The sequence below is a fragment of the Silurus aristotelis genome (assembly GCF_946808225.1).
Source record: "Silurus aristotelis genome assembly, chromosome: 6".
Taxonomy (NCBI): domain Eukaryota; kingdom Metazoa; phylum Chordata; class Actinopteri; order Siluriformes; family Siluridae; genus Silurus; species Silurus aristotelis.
This window is the reverse complement of record NC_139579.1, coordinates 25,811,239-25,830,665: the sequence shown is the minus strand read 5'-3', so window position 1 is coordinate 25,830,665 and position 19,427 is coordinate 25,811,239. Positions and strand designations below refer to the sequence as shown.

The window sequence follows — 19,427 nt, the reverse complement described above, 5'->3', positions numbered from 1 at the left end:
TTCTTTTTTTTTTTTTTGCATGTTTCACACTTTATTGTTTCAGGTCATTAAACTAATTTGAATATTAGTAAAAGATAACAACATGCAGTTTTGAAATAAAGGTTTTTATTATTAAAGGAAAATAAAATCCAAAACTACATGGCCCTGTGTGAAAAAAGGATTTGCCCCCAAACCTAATAACTGGTTGGGCCACCCTTAGCAGCAACAACTGCAATCAAGCGTTTGCGAAAACTTGCTATGAGTCTGTTACAGCGCTGTGGAGGAATTTTGTCCACTCGTCTATGCAGAATTGTTGTAATTCAGCCACATTGGAGGGTTTTCGATCATGAACCGCCTTTTTAAGGTCATGCCACAGCTGAGCAAAAATAACAAAGGCTCGTCTCAGTTTTGGCAGAAAACATCTTGATGATCCCCAAGACTTTGGGAAAATACTCTGTGGACTGACGAGACAAAAGTTAAACTTTTTGGAAGGTGTGTCCCCCATTATGTCTGGCGTAAAAGTAACACCGCATTTTAGAAAAAGAACTTCATACCAACAGTAAAATATGGTGGTGGCAGCAGGACAATTGCAAGTCCACCTCTGAATGAAAAACAAAATGAAGACTTTGGAGTGGCCTAGTCAATGTTCTGACCTGAATCCTATTGAGATGCTGTAGCAGGACCGTAAAAAGTTCACTTGTGTTATCTTTTACTGATATTTATATTAGTTGGATGATCTGAAATGTTAAAGTGTGACAAACATGCCAAAAAAACTATAAAAAAAAAAATGTGAAGAAGGAAACACTTTTTCACACCACTGTATATTTTTCACACAGCCCTATTTGGATAAATCGGAACGTTGACTTCACCCCAGGCTTCCTCACCCTACACCAGTACCTAACTTTACTTATAGCCCTTAAGGTTGAATAAGCACAAATGTCAACAAGAACACTCCAAAAATCTAGTGGAACATCTTCCTAGAAGAGTGGAGGTCATTTTCTTTACACCATGCCAGCTTCTGTGGCTATGTTCAGGTTTAGTTACACAAATATAAACACTTAATAAAATGTCTAAAATTCATTTGTTCTAAAAATCTTAGGACTAAATTTGGATTTAACGATTAAAAACCTTTTCCAAAAGTATCAACGGCATAAAAACAAGTTTCTCAAAAGGTGTAAAATATTACAGTTCAACAGAATGTGTTTAATAGACGTTGGATTTTGACAGGATGGACAGTTTGGGGAATTTTCTCCTGATGATAAAATCAGAAATGAGTGTCCTATCTGGTGTGGAGGTTTTTATAAAAGCAAATGGGGACTAGATGTGGAATGGAATGTAAAAAAAAAAAAAAAAAAAAGAAATCTTATGATCGGGCGTCCGCAAACTTTTGTCTATTTAGTGTACAGCAATGACTTTTTTTGTATTTTTTAAGCCACCCATAAAAATGCACATTTGAAGACATTTATAGCAAAATGATGTTAAATACATCAGTCCTCATTATTACTCAATAAATTGTAGAGAATCTTGCATGACAGATGGTCATCATAAAATGAATAAAACATTCTCCTGCCTCTAGTATCAGCAGCTTATAACACTGAGGAAACAGGACTGCATGTTTATAGTTGCTATAAAGCGAGTATTAACTGGTCGTCTGCAACGTTAGAAGTATCTGTACATGTATAGAAAGTGCTGCTGTTCTTTAATAACACTGCTGTAATCTTCATATAAATAGTATCAAATTGGATCATAAATATGTTTGACGTACACATCATTCCCAGACCACATCTAGCTGTTTATACACACACAAGACATGACCTCTGTCTGTGTTCCCTACACCCTCATGTTACTAAATTAATCACAACATAAGGGTAAAGCAGGTCTCGGGGCTAAAACCAGCCGCGGTCACTTACTCATGATTATGTGTGTGATGACAAAGGCGAAGATGAAGAGCGTGAGGAAAGACAGGGACAGGATGAACATGTAGAAGAAGCGGTAGTTCCTCTTTCCGACGCAGTTCCCAACCCAGGGGCAGTGATGATCGAACCGCTCTGCACAGACACCAAGAGAGAACGTGTTTAATATTCGATAACAGGCCGAGAGGGTTCAACTTAATCCACTGCTGCCTTGTTTAGTGGAGCTACTAAGCACATTGATTAAACGTTTGTCACTCTAATGAGCATGAAGGGCAGCACGTAAATCAGGGTTGAATAATAAATAAAAAAAAGTCCATTAAAAAGCAGATTACGGGGCGTGGACTCGAGGGTTTGTCCTTGTGACTTTAAACGAGAATATTCAGCAAAAAAAAAAACACAAACATGAATTTGTACAAAATTGTCTCAATGGCTGGGCAATTTTTTGCGCTGACTTTTTTTTTTTGACATCACGATTTATAGCACAAAATATATTAACGCACGCATCCAATCAGATGCATCGTCAACGCCCTATTGGCAGAATAATTGAGAGGAAACATCGTCCAACGTCGTTAAATGCAGACCAGGAACCAGCTGCAGATTTAGAGATGCTCTGACCCAGTCGTCTAGACGTCACAATTTAGCCATTGTCAAACCCGCTCAAATCCTTACTCATCAAAATCCTCACGCTTGCACATTCACTTACAGATCATAACATTATAATGTCAATGTTATACCTGATCGGTGTATATATATTTTAAAACTCTTTAAAGATGCAAAAGCAAAAATATTGATCTAAATGTTATATATATATATATATATATATATATATATATATATATATATATATATATATATATATATATATATATAGCTTTATTGAGGGATTATGTTATTATAGTGTTGCCACACCTAAAAAAAAAAAAAAAGAAACAAATTTTTATCCTCCAGCGAATAATTATTCTTACTGGTTGACCTGTCCAGTGATTAGATCCTGGTGTGCAGCACCAGCAAAACAGATGGTGTTTGATTAAGTGGGCGTGGCCACATGAGCGAGTTCGCTCTTTAATTTTTCAATTCGATTCATTATGATTTGTATAGCGCTTTTAACAATGAACATTGTCTCAAAGCAGCTTTACAATTAAAGCTTTAATTTAGTGTCTGCGTAGAGAGACAGAAGGTCAGAAGGTCGCGTGTTAGTATTTAACTTATCAGTAATAGCGGACTTTAACACCTTAACAGAAGACTGGGGAATGAAGTGTCATCAAGAAAGTAACAAATCCTACTTTCTCAAAAAGAAAAAAAAAAGTGCATTTGTAAAAGGTTCCGCATGCTGCCACATAGTGACACAGAGTAAACTATTGATAATGGCTTAGATTTAATCAGTCTGTACCACGCACTGTTCGATACCACACAGCAAAAGTCCACTGAAATAGCGACTCACCCACGCAGTTATCACAAAGGCTGCAGTGTGACGCACGTGGTGGTCTGAAGATCTTACAAGTAAAACAGTACTTGAGCTTCACTGTCTGTCCGTTAATAGTGATCTCTCTGGTCCGAGGAGGAGGCCGGTATCCTGTAGTACTGGAACCATTGGCAACGTCTGTTAGGAGGAGACAGGATTTGTAGTGGTGTTAAGAGTGTGTAGAAAACATTTGGGTTTTTCATGAACAGTCATAATATTCAGACAATAAAAGTTTCTGCCATCGTTTATTCCTCTCTACATGTTCCACTTGCTTTTGTTGTGATAAGCAGGTTCCAAAAAGCGGCAATCAAAAGTATAAAACAGAGCGCGCGCTCGACCCTGATCGGTGGATTGCTGCGTGTTTGAACAGTTAAGTTTTTATCCACCTGTGGAAAAAAAAAAGGAAAGATTTCGCAAAATGGAGTCGAGTAAAAATAAAAGTACGATATTTGGCTTTAAAATGTAGTGAAGTTGAAGTAAAAGTCTCCCCAAAGGGAAAAACTTCAGTAAAAAGTACAGATACACAAAAAAAAGCTAATTAAATGCAGTAACGAATTACATTGACTTCATTTCCCATTGACATTCCCATTTAAACATCTATAAAAAAATAATAAGAAGAAAAAAAACATTTTACGGGCCAGTTTTAATCTCAAAAGCTCCACCATTTAAGATGCTGAAGCTTCTGACCAGAGAAGTGCACAGGAGAGATCAAAAAGCTCACTTCAGTATAAACCCAATGACACAATGACTACTTCCACTTCCACTATAAAACTGGATGCTCTTTTTCCTTTTTCTGACCAAACATGCCAAAAGCAAGAGGTCACGTTTCTGAGATTGAGACACAAATTGACACAATTTTAGAGCATTTTCATGTAATGGAGTAGGCAGTACATGATGTTTCCACATTTGCTGTGTGAACACTTAAACCAGCTGTATTTGTAAGACAAATTTAGTTCTAGGATACTCAAAACAGATCCTAAATTTAAAGTTCTGTGTACGCTCACTAGCCATTAATTTCCTCGAACGCGCTCTATAAAACAGCAAGGAAGCCTCTATATTAAAAGGATTTACATACTGCACTGGGCATCAATAATGTATGCCATTAGATAAATATAGACTTAATGGCGCCTCATTACTCACTCGCCTCCTGCTCTGGAACATATGCAACGTTAATCCAGACATATGAAAAAGAAATAGTGTTTTAAAAGCGGTTTTTCTTTCCCCCTGCGTTATATTGTGGGAGCTGTGGAGAGGTGTGGTTTACACATCCAAATTTTCAGGGAACATGATCACATTGGATACACTGTTCAAATGAAAGCGTTGTGATTTATGCACGCTTGGACAAACATCACAAAAGAAGAATGCCACAGTTTGGTGATGTCAGTAGGTCTGCTAGCTGGATGCAGTTTTATGCGACCAAATATCTACTTAAGCTGAGTGGTCCGCCTTTAAATGGGTCATGTTTCAGGTTGTTTAATGTAAATATACAGAAATGACAACTGAATTAAAGACAACAGATGACGATCCTATAGAAAGTTTCTGCAAAGATACTGAAAATCTTTCACCGCTTTTCAAACAGCATTTATGACCAACATCATACTAACATGTCATTGAATGTATTGTTTGATACACAGAAGCAACCGTGTTTTGTTACACCTCTACATCACACCCACACTATATGGAGAAAGGTTTGTGGTTTCTGATGTAGGTGAGGTAAGGAGGCCTGGAGTGCAGTCATTGTTCCAATTCATCCCAAAGTGTTCATTAGCGTTGTGATCAGTGCTCTGTAGCAGACCACTCGAGATTTTTCATTTAAACCTACGTGAAGCATATCCTCATGCGCACAGGGGCATTGTGATGCTGGAACAGGTTTTTGGGTCTCCTAGCTCAAGTGAGGGGAAAATTTCATGCTAGTGCATCCAAAGTCCTTCAATACAACTGTGCTTCCCAGCTTTGGGTAACGGTTTGGGTAAGGACCAAGTAGGTTCATCCTCTTAACAAGAGTTAAACTGGAAACCCCTGGAATGTCTAGATCACAATCATCCATATATACCGCATTGATATAGAATATCTTTCACTGTATATTCCAAGTCCTTTTAAATCAGCGGTTCCCAACCTTTTTAGCGCCATGGACCGGTTTAATGTCAGACAATATTTTCACGGGCCGGCCTTTAGAGGCGTGACGGATAAATACAACAAAATAAAATAGCATAAAAACTAGTATTTTCTAAATGTAATAATAATAAACGTGAATCCACTGTGTTGTTGTTTGTTAATTTTTATAGCTTGGGGGTTTCAATTTAGCGGTAATGTATTATGTGTTAGCGGCCGGAGCAGCCCCTTTAAGAAGGTAGAGGATGGAGGTAAGACATGTGACCGAGGCATCATGACATGAATCAAGAGTGAGTCATAGACAGATGTAGCGGAGAGAATCCGGTAATTTTCCTAAATAAAACATCGTTCAGAATCAGATTATAAATAAAACGGAAATAATGTAGGTTATGTATTATTCCTGTGCGACCCGGTACCGATTGGCCCACGGACCGGTGCCGGGGGTTGGGGATCACTGCTTTATATAACCTTATGACCAGCACTAAAATCCTGCAGTTTAATGACCAGGAGCATCTGTACGGTTTATTAGGGGATTTTAATCTCCTCTGTGAAGCAAACCGTTATAAGATTACACCATCAGTTATTAATGATGCTGTGAAAGAGTAAAGGAGTGATTTTACAAGCTCTCCAGCACAGGCGTGTGTAACTGTTAGACAGTTACATGAGACAGAGCAGACGCGTGGGGGTAGCAGGTGCGAGTCGTAGGTGTGAAACTAAGATTATGGTAAAAATTCGAAGCATGTGTAGTCTTACTGGTCCGTTACGATCGATGCACATTCTGTTTATCGGTACGGCACGATTGATTTCTCCCTCGTTCTCGGTACTTCTATCAGGAACCCAACCCAATGCAATAGACTGTGTAGGAGGACAATGAGGAACACAAGTTCCCATGAAAGGCAAACCGAGAAGAAAATAAAAGCTGCATCCACAAATTACTGATTAACACCAGACATTTAACAAATAACGTTACCTCGATTCGAACAAAAACTCATTCAAAGGTGGTTCGGTCGATGCTTTTAGACAACAAGTGGTTGAGTCTACAGTGCTTTCTCAAACAGACTCGGTCACGTGCAGACGCCTGCATCCCAGAATTACATTTCTGCATCGCAATAACCTTCTAACCTCAAACGTGGTTTACAAATTACAGTTAGATTATATATGATACAGCCTTTGTAAATGGCATGCTGCCATATAACGCTCGATCAGTGATGGACAAATCAATAGCTATGGCACTTGAGGCAGCCCAGACCATCAACACACAGCTGAAACGCAATGAATCGAGTAGTACTGATAAATATTTAATCGTAGCTGTCTGGTGGGAAAGTAGATGGCCTCCTCATATAATATTTACTAGCCTCGAGCAACTTAGCTACGCTTAGCTACTCATCAGTGCTTCCTTGACCAACAGTTCTTCAATAAAACATCAAAAAGTATCCAAACAAGTTCATACAACTTCTGTGGTGCACAAAAAAAAAACTTTTGTAATTGTAACTTACAATTATCTCATGTGCACATTTTAAGAGTTGAGGGCCGTTTTTAGGGGCATGAACAGTGACAGAATTTAAACCTTCTGATCGGAAATCTAATGTTTTAACCACTGAGCTACAACTTGACCACTTTAGTGACTAATAAAAGTGGTTAAAAAAAAAAGAAGAGAGAGAAAAAAAGAGAGAGAGAGAGAGAGAGAGAGAAAGAGGAAAGAAGAAGAGAAACCATGCAATAGATGAGACAGTAGATTTTAGATGCTTAAAGAAGAAGAAGAATGTAAGTGATGAAAGGGAGTTGTATAAGCAGGACAGCCATTGAGGTAATGCTCTCTCAGTGGATTATTACTGGATTGGGCCCATTTCCTTCTCCCTCCATCTGCTGCACTTCGTTTCCTGTATGGTTACTCAGAACTCTACTCGATGCGCTCGACTCAAAAGAAAACAAAAGAGCAGGCGCAGAAAGAACAGGCAGAAGGAAAAAAAAAAAAATTTACTGAACGAGCCACAGTTTAGAAACAGAACGATTCCACGTGGGCTGTTCCCTGCCTGGGATTTATTTGCGGATCGGTTAATGGCCGATTTACAGTTTAAACTTCTGTATGGTTTTATTTTTGAACCTGTCGCGAAACAGGAGAAAAGCTTGGTGCGAACCCGGACGTCGATTATGTCTTTTTAAATCTTAATAAAATTGCTTTTTAAGCATCCCATTGTGTATTCGACAGTGTTGAGGTCAGAGCTCTAACGCAGGCCACTCACGATCTTCCACTTTAACCCATATCTTTATGGAGCTGGTTTTGTGCACTTGGGGCATCAACATGCTGGAACAAGTTTGGGTTATTTTAATCAAATAAAGGGAAAAATCTAATGCTACCACAGCCACAGACATATTTGCGCCTCCAATTTAGTGGTAAAATTTTTGAGAAAGACCCACACATGACTGAAATATTCAGGTGTCCCAATATTTTTGTCGCTAAAAGTCTTCTCTTTTAGCCACTATTTACATATTGACCCGAAACACTCCGTCTAAGTGACGAAATTACCCAGAGCTCCAAAGTGCAGGGATCGAGAGGATTTACAGCAATAGATTAGCGCACGAAAGGGTTTTTATTTCCAGCAGCGCAGCCGAATGCTCCCAGAGCAGCTATTAAAAACATAAAGCAGGATCTTCTGTGACATTTTGAGCGTAGGCATAACGTAAAATTATACTCCCCCGAACCCATTTTACTAAGAACAGGACGAATAAAAAGCCTAAACACTCGATGGACAAGCTCCCAACTCACTCCCGCATCTATAGCGTGCTCGAACGACTATTTGGATAAACTAAACGATTACCAGATTTGCGAAATGAAGACATGGCCATGGTTTTGCAGTGCTGACAGACTGTAATTTATAAATGACTTCCGTGCTTTTGTCTTGTCTGGGGCGATTCCAGGAAGACTAACTTATTACCACATGGCAGCGTTTGAACACAATACCACAGGGAGATCATGTGTTTCCTACTTTCAGTTTCAGCCAGATTCATGCTGGAATAATCTTTCACTCGAGCGGGGTTACAGTCAGTCAATCGGACTTGGAATACAATGATGTTCTGTCTTATACACACACACACACACACACACACACACACACACACACACCCTACAATGGCCACTCACTACACCTGCTAGCTCTTGACAACAGTTAGACTTATTCAGATACAAGTCAACAGCTTCGATTAAGCAGATCTGATCAGAAATGGAAAAATGTGCTTTTGTGGTTATTGGTGGCAGATTTCCGGGTTGTAAGAGTTTGCAGGAGAAGAGAATCGCTGTTCTGTTGTTGCCTTCTTGATAAGAGAAGACAGAAAAAAATACACAGATTGTCTTTTTACACCAAATTAAAAAAAGTTTGTTTATTACTGCTGAACTTTAGTACTGCACTTACAAAGGCCTCTAAGCAAATAGAAAAAGGCACGTAAACCACATTTATTAAAAAGAAAATCCCTTCAAAAGAGAGAGAAAGAGAGAGATAGCTAAAACCAACAGCTAATACCGGTTCCCACTACCCACCCCTATTGACACCTTTGTACATAAATAATACACTTTACAGTATTTTAGATATACTTTTATTTTAATTTTTTTTAAATAATAATAAATGACCTTATTTTGACATTATATTTACACTATTTCGTGAAATAATCTGGACCGTTATGGAAACAAAAATAATGTAATGTGACAAATTTAAAATTGCGATAAAGTGAGATTCGAATTGCGATAAATCAAGGACCGACTGTACAACAATAAAAATAAAAATTTAGGATTTATGAAAATCTACTAAATGAAATAAATATAAATATATTACATTAATAATTATAGAATTATTAAATCATGAATAATAAATAGAATATAGAGCTCTCCTTGCGCCACGCTGTTGCCCGTGCAAAAACACACTTAGAGCCGGTAATTCGCCTCTAGAGGCCGCTCTCGTAACAACAGTGAACCAGAAGACGGAAAAACTATCGGTATGGATTTTTGCTGACAGCCGATAGCTTCAGCAATCGACTATCGGTGCCGATTAATAGTGTCTCCAAAGACAAGTATTAACTAAAGATTATTTTATAACGAATGTTACCTTGGCTTGAGGCTGAGGCAGAAGAGTTGCTGCTGGGGGCAGGAGAAGATACAGTGCATTGTTGAAGGTAGAAGCGTGTTCTGTTTGGAAACGTTTCATTATATGACTATATCGCACGTGCGGCGAGCAAACGTCGGCCACGTGATGACATCATTCGGGGAAAATGACAAGCAGCAGCTTCTAATTCACCATTTACCCCGAAGTATACGGAGATAAAACAACGCAAGTATCGCTAACAGTCCTGTTTGTCCTGAAGCTTATCAGTAGGCTGGAATTCACCCAATTACGTACCGGTTCAAAATAATACCGGTTCCCGCTACCTATCCCTATTGACACCTGATTTAAAAAGAAGGACAAGCGCAATCTAAAATTTAGTAGGACATCTTCCCAGAAAAGTGGGGGTTATCATAACAGCAAAAAGGAACTAAATATGATTATGGGATGTTTAAAAACACAAAAACTAGCTGTAATAGGAACTGAACATGAAAATCCAGTTTTCTTTGAATAGTGTTTAGGAACAGGCAGCATTTGCACACACGTACACACACACACACACACACACACACACACACACCTCCGACTGTGTAAAGGTCAGGACGACCCGCTTAGTGTGTGATTTTGAGCATCAGTTATAAATATGTCAGTCCCAGAGGAGCTGAAAGATTAACCTCATCCCACCTTGAGCGATCTAGCTCAAAACTAACGGTATGGACGAAGCGTTTTGAAAACGCTGTTATCTCTAAATGACACATGTTGAAGACTGATAGTGAGGCTTTACGTGACTAAAATGTGATGACGGGGCGAAACCCTCTCTCTCACTCAGCCAATCTGACGCATCAAATAAAACTCCTACGGACAGAAGACGTTGAAAGACGGTTTCTGATAGCGACTGAGTTGAATCATGGGAATATAATGACAGACCTATCTGCCTCTCCAAATCTGCAGCCTCGTCCGGAGTGGCTCTGGGCAGGACGCCGGGGTCGCTAAAGCTCGTCCTGAGTAACGTCCCCATCACGAAGCAGAACAGCGCGCCACCGACCACGGGGATCGCTGAAGTCAGGGTCAGCGCCAAGAACGGACAGCTGTGGAGGAAATGAACAGTTTTAAATATCATCATCAAAACATGTCAGAGCTGCGAGAAGTTATTCCTTAAAAAGTGACACACAATAAACCAAAAACGCACTCGGAGTCTGAGTGTAGAGATAAAGATAAAGATCAAGTCACAACAGTAATGATGTTTTTTCAATACTCGTCAGTTTTCAGTTTTTCATTTTGGTGACATTAATTATTAACATACAATTAACACTGCTTTAAATGTACTACTTATCTTTGTACATTATCATCTGAATTTTTTTATATATTTTAATACAATATACTAATATATATTTTTTATATTAATAATTTATATAAATTATATATATATATATATATATATATATATATATATATATATATATATATATATATATATATATATATATATATATATAAATATTTGCCACCCCAATTTTTTTGGTTTATTATTGAAGAATCACTTGTGGTCTAGTGGTTAGGATTCGGCACTCTCAGGAAACCGAACCCAGCCATTAGGGTTGCACAAGCCAGTGCACTCTTAGTGCCGGTCCCAAGCCCAAAAGTTGGCAATACAATTAATATGAAAAAAATGTATAACATTAAAATAATGTAACGTAAAAAAAAAAAAAAAACTTTTAAAAGCTATAATATGTATGTAATTATAATATAAAATATATTATAATTACATACATATTATAATATAAATTATAATATAAAATATAGTCTATTTTAAATTATATACACGTCAATTTGTGACTAAAATACAAAATAATACATGGTTCCTACAGCTAATGCTAGTGCTACTAAGCGCCATGCTAAATGGTTGGAAGATATGGTGGCGTTGACCGAATGCCATGAAAAGGGGTTACAAAGGTTGCTGCCATAGCTTCTGCTTTTGGCTTGAGCTGAACGTCATCCATCCGCTCCATGTGAATTTTCCTTTACAGTAGTATCAATTAAAACGTATAAAATGTACTAAAAATACAGTAAAATGTTGAACCATCAACAACTTATTGCATTAGTGGTATTATTGGGTTGCTGAGGTTGTTTTTAAAAGGTTTAATTAACAGAATTCTTGAGTCTTGAACCAAATTCAGGTTTGATTTTTCAAATTTTGGAACTTTGAAGAATTCTGAATTTTGTTTACATAAAAAAAATGTAATATGTATAAGAAAACAGTTTTATAAATAAAATTAATTATATAAAAAAAGCATAATTAAAGTAACTTAGCTCACAGGGATTTGGGTAGTGAACGCTCCATACAATCAATAAGACTAATAAAAAAAACTAAAAAAATTATTTAAAAGGGTCGTCATTGAATAAAGTGTTTGAGTATCCGGAGAAGATTGCAGATGTTTAACATTTATAGATGTAGTCTCCAGTGTCAAGCAAATATGTTTTCCCTGATGGGAGATTCTGAAAGACAGAACTTTGACCTTTCTGAACGGTTGTCAACATAAGCCTGGTCATTCTTGGAGGCTGATGAGGGAATGATTGTGCATGGCTGCTATAAAGTAATATACAATAGGAACTAGCTAGCTTCATGAACTAGCTAGCTCACACTACTGTTGAGTATTTTCCTATAAGAAAGTTTATTTCTTCATTAGTTTAACATAAAATAATAGTTTTTCTTCATTTCGTCCACTGCAGGAGACATTTTGTTTCTGTTTTGTTCTGCAGACACACACCAAAAACACTCAAGCTGACTCAATCATAGCAATATAAAAATGTATGACCCAACCCCTATATTATTTCTACCTGTACACTGCTCACCACCAGTGGAGGAAACGTCACATCTCTTTTCCTTCATTTACTCCCCATTTAACACATTATCTAATCTAACGGAGTTCCAGTTTAATCCTATTACTCCTGCATTGCAAGGTGCACATGACTCTAATCCCATTAGTTTGCATGATGATCTTTCTCACGTCCTGCCTCATTAATCCTAGCTTTCAAAGCAGCCATTTAGGCTTTCTGGGAAAGGGAATAATAATAAAATAAAAAAAACACTACAATCTTCCCCCACAGATAAACACCTACAGAATCAAGTGCTTTATACCTCTGGAATATTTCGACTGGCTACAGCAGAACACGGAAAAGTGTGCAATTTACCCCGAGAGATGACTTTTGACTGTATTCATTTGTATTTTTAAAAATACACTTCCTTCGCCTTTTAGCAAAACAGTAAGATGCCTTCCTAAGACTACAGAAAGTGCTAGGACCTTTAGTACTACTACATTTCATGTGGGTCAACAGGAAAGAAACCCACAAAGTCTCGTTTGTTGGTCTGTCTGACTTTCATAGGTCTTTATTTTTCAAATAAAATGCAGTAAACATTTGTTTGCACACATTAAATATTAGTACAGAATCAGCCTTACTCTAGATATAGTGGAGCTTGAAATATCATCATAACAAATGCTATAAGGTACCCTGATTGTCAGAATGCCAATAATGCCCAATGACTAGTTTCAGTAATGAAATTAAACTCCCTCATGGTAGCAAATGGTAGTAATGAACAATAACTCGTATCATACAAAAAAACTGGAAAATAGATCAGTTTGGAACATAGTGCTATGTTCAAATGTACATAAGTATCCAAAGTACTATGATGTAAAATCCTCTAGAATATAAAATGAATTAAATTTTGTATAATTGAAATTTGTAGTAGAAAGAGAATGGAACGGAGAAACACAGCGAGTTAACAGGTTTAATAAAAAAAAACAAAAAACAAAAAAAAAACAGTAAAAATATCCATTGGTGTACAAATGCGTTAAAATTCGCTGAAAAACACAACAGGGACTAAAAATGTAATCGTTTACTGCTGCTGTTATTTGCTGCTTTTAGATGTAGTGTTTGTTCGTGCTGTTTCGATTGACTCCATCACGATGCTCGCGAGTCACGCCAGATCAGATCCGGTGCGACTGTCCCGAAGTTACAAACAAACACAATAGCACTTCATTAAACTACACCATTTTCACATGATTAGGATATAAATGATGTTTTTTGATTGCCGTGCTGATGTTTCGCCTTCATCCGTGACAGCAGTACGTTTTCTTTTTACGTGCTCGTGCGTCATTTCTGAACTGCTCACTCAGATGATTCCTCTATCTGCCCTCTTCTGCATACATTAGCTCACACAGACACAAAAAAAAAAAAACTAACCCCTAATATACCTACCCCAAACCTATAAACTCACCCTTTAATGCTAAACACCCCAACCCGAAAAAAGGTAAATACCCCAAACCTAACAACCCTAACTATCAAAGCCCTGAATGTGAAAAACCTCAAATAAAGCACTTTAAATGCAGTCAAAAATTAATACCTTCTGACTGCCTAGCAACGCACTAGCAACCACTGTAATACGAAAGCAACAACCTATTAAAACCCTTTGGAATACAACAGCAATTGCCTAGCAACTCACCTAGCAACCAGCAATAATACATCATCAACCTCTTCTTAAAGAAGTTTATTAAGACTCTTCGATTTTTATTTTTAACCACTACGTATTTACGTTTATATTATATTTCCTCCAAAATAGGCAGGTTGTTTTGATGAAATGACAATTTTTTTTTCTCTCAAATATGTAAAAAAAACAACAACAACAACAACAACAACAACAACTGGACACCAAGAGTTTGACCAGCTCACACTATGTTTCAGCATCTGGGTTAAAGATTTCAGGGCACTTATTTTTCTCTCCAATGAATTTTTGATGAACACAAATAAATATGTGTTTACTAGGATCTGTGCTTGTACATATTTCTGTGGGATATTTTAGCTGTAGTTTTTCCCTGATTAACAGGACCAGTGCTGCCATTCTGCCTTTTTTCTTCAGCGAAAAAATACAACTTAATAAATAAATAAAATAAAAAAACATCTTAATCTGAAACGCTTTTTAACACGCAGGAGAAAGTCACTTGTTCTCATGACACGTAACAAGAAAAACAAGAAACAAACACGTCTAAGAGCGCTGATGTGTGGACACTGAGCACAAATTTGTTACTAATGCCTGAACTACATTATAAATACTAAAGCTCCTGAAGTCAAATGAAGGGGTTTGGCCTTTTTTTCCCCCGTTCTATTTTTTAACAAAATATTGAACAAAACATGGAGCCACCCTGAAAGCCATATTTATATTATTAGAGTTAAATTATATACATTTTTATCAATCAAATGCAAATGATGTGATCTGAAAAGTGGATCAATTGGAGGTTTCTATGAGCCACTGTTCATCTGAATTATCCTCATATATATAAAATCTGTATATAACTTTTGTAGAGTTGTACATACATATCCCTTATATATACCCCACATCCATTTGCTCATATTTCTTTTATTTATATATTCATACTGTACTTGCTCACCAGCTCCCGCACATTTTACTCTACCCATAGCCTTTATATTTATTTATTGTACTTACTTAACAGCTCGTTCACATTTCTCCCGGCCAGAGCCTTTATATGTATTTGCTGTACATATATTTGCATATTATTTTTCTTTTTTAGATGTTACATTGCATTTCGTTGCTGTGTACCTGCACTATGCAGTGACAAACTCCTACCAGTCTGCCTATACGAGGTGACATCAAAAAGTCTCAAGACTAGTTTTGTAACACCAACAGATGGCAGCACAAGGCTGAATGCACAGTCACAGGGAGCGCAGACCTTCATAAGTGTCGAAAGACAGCTATGCAACTGGTGCTATTCTGATCAGGTCTGTTATTGGGACTGCGTGCGCACCCTGTCCCGAGCTCTTCTCATACGCGAGGTTCTCGCCGGAAACAACATGATCTCACTTTCGCACCCACCCTATTTGCCAGATTTGGCTTCTGTGGACTTCGAACTCTTCCCGAAGGTGAAGATCCAGCTTAAAAAGGTCGGCATTTTGATCCAGCGCGAACAGCAGAAGGTGCTTGACACGCTTCGAAAAGGAGACACATTCCAGAAGGGGCAGGAACGCTGGGAACGCTTTACTGCTGCGTAAGGGGACCGTTTTGATGTGTACAAACATCAATTTCCGCGTGCAAACGTAGACAAATTAAGTACTTTCTTGTAAACCGAGCGAGTATTAAAACTATAGATCCATCTGTGAGTGCATTTATACACACCTGCAGAAAACAAAAGCAGAAAATGTACAGAATCGACATGATTTTCATGAAAAAACTTCTTATCTACCTGAGCCTCACCTACTCTCCAGGAACTCCAGACTCAAGACTTTGGGAACTATTGGATGCCACATAGATGAAATTGTCTAATTTATATGCCACAGTTTGTCCTTCATTATTGGCTGATTAAGTCACATGAATAATTGGCTCTCAAAAAACGTTCATTACTGCAGCCCTAATTAATTAGATGGAATTTTCATGCGAGCTTTTGTTGTTGTTGATTATGGTGGAGTGTAGCTTTTAACTGCAGTGAAGACGAACCGCACAATCATTCAAAGGCCATTACACATGAATAAACCCCGCCTTCATTTTCCTAACATCGATCAATATGTGTAAAGCACAGCGTGGCTTCAGAACGTGGATGACTGCCTGCAATTTGAAAAACCGGCAAACAGCAGCTGATGCGACATATTTTGGACGGAAAAATGAAACATCTTTGCGTATATGAATGAGTTTCTAAAGTAGTTTACGAATATAAAGATGATGATGATGATGGTCACCGAACATGATCGGCACCAGTGTCTCGAATTTCGCCCTGCCAGAGAATAGTTTGCATTGCTTCACACACAGCACTGTGTTCCAGTAGTGAAATGGGATTTCGGTTGCCATGGTAATACAAACTACCAGTGAAACCCGACAGGACAGAGGGTTGGTGTCACCATAGCAACCACTGCAGATATTACAACGCCCCCCCCCGGTTTTTTTTAAATCCGTCCGAGTGCGGCAAGACGTCGTGGATGGAAAAAGTCGCAAAGTAATCAATTGTCACGCCGGCGTTTTCCAGGCTGCAGCGCTCGGCTCTGGGACGCTCGAGTGCAAACATGTTCTCGCGTCTTCACTGGGGATCACGACGTCTGTTTCAGGCTCGTGTGTATCTAATAAGTATTTATTTTTTATTAGTCTTGATTTGGTGCAACATTTCTTACATAGGAGAACGCGGCCATGACTGAACGCAGGGTTTGCCTCTTTAGCGTAAATAAACGTTCCTTTGGTGTTTTTTTTTGTTTTGTCCTTTCTGCTTAGCCTCCTTTTAAATGTTCTTTTTTAATGTTTGTTCTCTTTTTCTTCCCTCCCTGTTTATTTATAAATTTTTAACAAATAATTTTGTTCTTTTTTACTTTCCTTTTCTCCATTTTGATAAATGTACTTTGCCTTTTTTTTTTTTTTTTTTTTTTAATCTTTCTTTTTTTTTTTTTTGTACATTAATGGACTTTCTCTGTCATTATGTAGATTGGTTGTATGTACTATTTCTCCTGATCAGTAGACAAGCACAGCAGTACAGCAGCTGGATGAAGTGAATTCACCTGGCCAATTACTGTTTACATTAAAAGACAAGATACACGTGTGCTTGTTAAACATGTCACTCCAGATGAAGTCATTTTTTTCTGAATCAATAAGCTCCACTCTTTGGGGAAGGTTTTCCACTGAATTTTATTGTGGATGTAGAGAACAGCCGTTTAAGAAAAACAAACAAATAAATGTAATAGCAAGTGTTCACAAACTATTTAAAAACACATATGGACAAAACTTTGTGGACACCAGACCATAAGATTCATTCATGCTTTTTTCCGAGCATCCAAGTCCACATTTGTTGCCCATTTGCAGTCACTGGGTGGGCCATGATCGCCTCTGTATACCAAAGCATTCTAGAGTTAAATGCGAGGCCATCTGTCTGATATCTAAAGCTTGGACAAAATTGGGTCCTGCAAAAAGACTAGGGTTTGCAAAATGCCAAAAATGTCCAAGAAATTTAAGGGAATTAAAGGGAATATATGGGAATTAACATAATTGTAGGTTAGCATATAAAATGAAAAAATTAAATGTAGTTGTAAATAAAATTTTTTTTATAAAATAATCTTGGTTAAAACAACCAGATTTAATACAATTACAGTGAGTTTCTACTCTGCACATTCATCAATCACATGCACACTGAAGCCACACCCCCTACATACACTCTGTGCCTCGTTAACAACACACACCATTTATTGAATCCTGCACACAAAATAAAGAATTTAGGTTTATAAATTCATTATTTATATCAAATTTATTTTTAGATTATTTTTTAATCAAATTTATGCTTAAAACATCCTTGTGCTGTGTGTAAGCTATTGTGCAACAAAATTATACGAACAATTAAATAAAAACATTTTAAAAAATCTAACTTTTTTTTAATCTGTATTAGCTGACATGCATGTTCAAAGTTTCCCAGGTTTTTTTTTTATTAATTCCCATTAACTCCCATACAGTCCTGTTAAGTTTCCAACTTGAAATATTTCCCCTAAAAGTTCCCCATAGAAAGTCATGTGCTGATAGATAAAAACCACAAAACATGTTCACATGACTGCATTTTACTTCATGATATTTGCAATGTAAGAATCTTTGTGAACACGGTCTTTCTATTTATATATTATTTGTGTTTCAGGTTAGAAAACATTTTAAAGCTTTAAAAAAATTTTAAATATCGCCTGATAATCAAAGTGCCAATATCATGATCATAAAAACAAATATCTATCTATCTATCTATCTATCTATCTATCTATCTATCTATCTATCTATCTATCTATCTATCTATCTATCTATCTATCTATCTATCTATCTATCTATCTATCTATCTACTTACTTTCCCCACTTTTTCTCTTTTCAGAACACTGTGCTGTTCAATGTCTTAGATGAACCTGATGTTAGTAAGCAAAGCCAAACAGATGTTCAGCTTCAGGTTTGGTGGGGCTTCGTGGGAAAAGCAGAACATTGTGTGAGAAACCGCATGCTTAAACAGTGAAGGACTAAATAATAACGTCAAACCGTAAAATAAATGGACACCCACTGAACTGGCATTTACACTCGACACGACATTCGAATGAAGTGGTTTAGGATTTTACTGAGTGTAAAATATAAATTCGATAATTCAACATAACTACCAATTTACAGCTACACTACTTTTCCAGCCATGTGTGGTTCTTCTGCAACGTTTAATGAGTGGAGGTTATTATAACAGCAAATGGGGACTACATGTAGAGTGGGATTTTCAGTCTCATGGTCAGGCGTCCACAAAACTCCAGTTTCTCCTTACCACTCTGCTGAGAAAGAGAGAAGAAAGAAAAAAAAAAACTAAACACCGACAATCGTTTCAACCCGAATAAAAGAACGGACCAATTCCTGACAAGCTGGAACTTATCTGTGCAGGTCCCAATACACATCCCTGAGCTCAATGTCTCTACGCAACACACAACAGTTCGAGGCAGCATCCCTCAAGGATATATAAACACTCCAAAACAACACATATTACCCAACATCTCCACGATCGGGTCGGTGGAGTGATGTCAAGCGGGACAAAAGAGCCTCGCCGAATCAAAAGATCGTGAGTCATCACACCCAAGCGGCTTACGCATGTTTATTCTCTTTACCAGAGAAGAGAGTTGCACCGAAGTTTTGCTTCAGCGTCTCTTGGCACGAAAGTACATGATGACAAATACGGGAGCATTGCAACTGAATGAAAGGTCGGGTAAGCGTGAATGTTCATGAATCAACTCACCAAAAAAAAAAAAAAAAAAAAAAGTATGCAACCCACCCCCCCCCCACCCTTTAATCCACTACTTTACAAAATGTGAGTTTTCTTGTATCTACAT

General features: G+C 37.5%; 1 protein-coding gene across 7 annotated transcripts in view; it reads right to left on the bottom strand.

The window, feature by feature from the left end:
* Positions 1 to 19,427, bottom strand: part of LOC310727856 (palmitoyltransferase ZDHHC14-like) — a 53,648-nt gene that overhangs the window by 25,911 nt on the left and 8,310 nt on the right. For all 7 annotated transcript variants that reach the window (XM_083544764.1, XM_083544767.1, XM_083544762.1 and 4 more), the window contains 3 exons: positions 10,485 to 10,645; positions 3,334 to 3,492; positions 1,890 to 2,027 (listed from right to left, as the gene is read on the bottom strand). In XM_083544764.1, the coding sequence (XP_083400890.1) occupies positions 1,890 to 2,027; positions 3,334 to 3,492; positions 10,485 to 10,645 (458 nt within the window). The remainder of the gene's footprint in view (positions 1 to 1,889; positions 2,028 to 3,333; positions 3,493 to 10,484; positions 10,646 to 19,427) is intronic.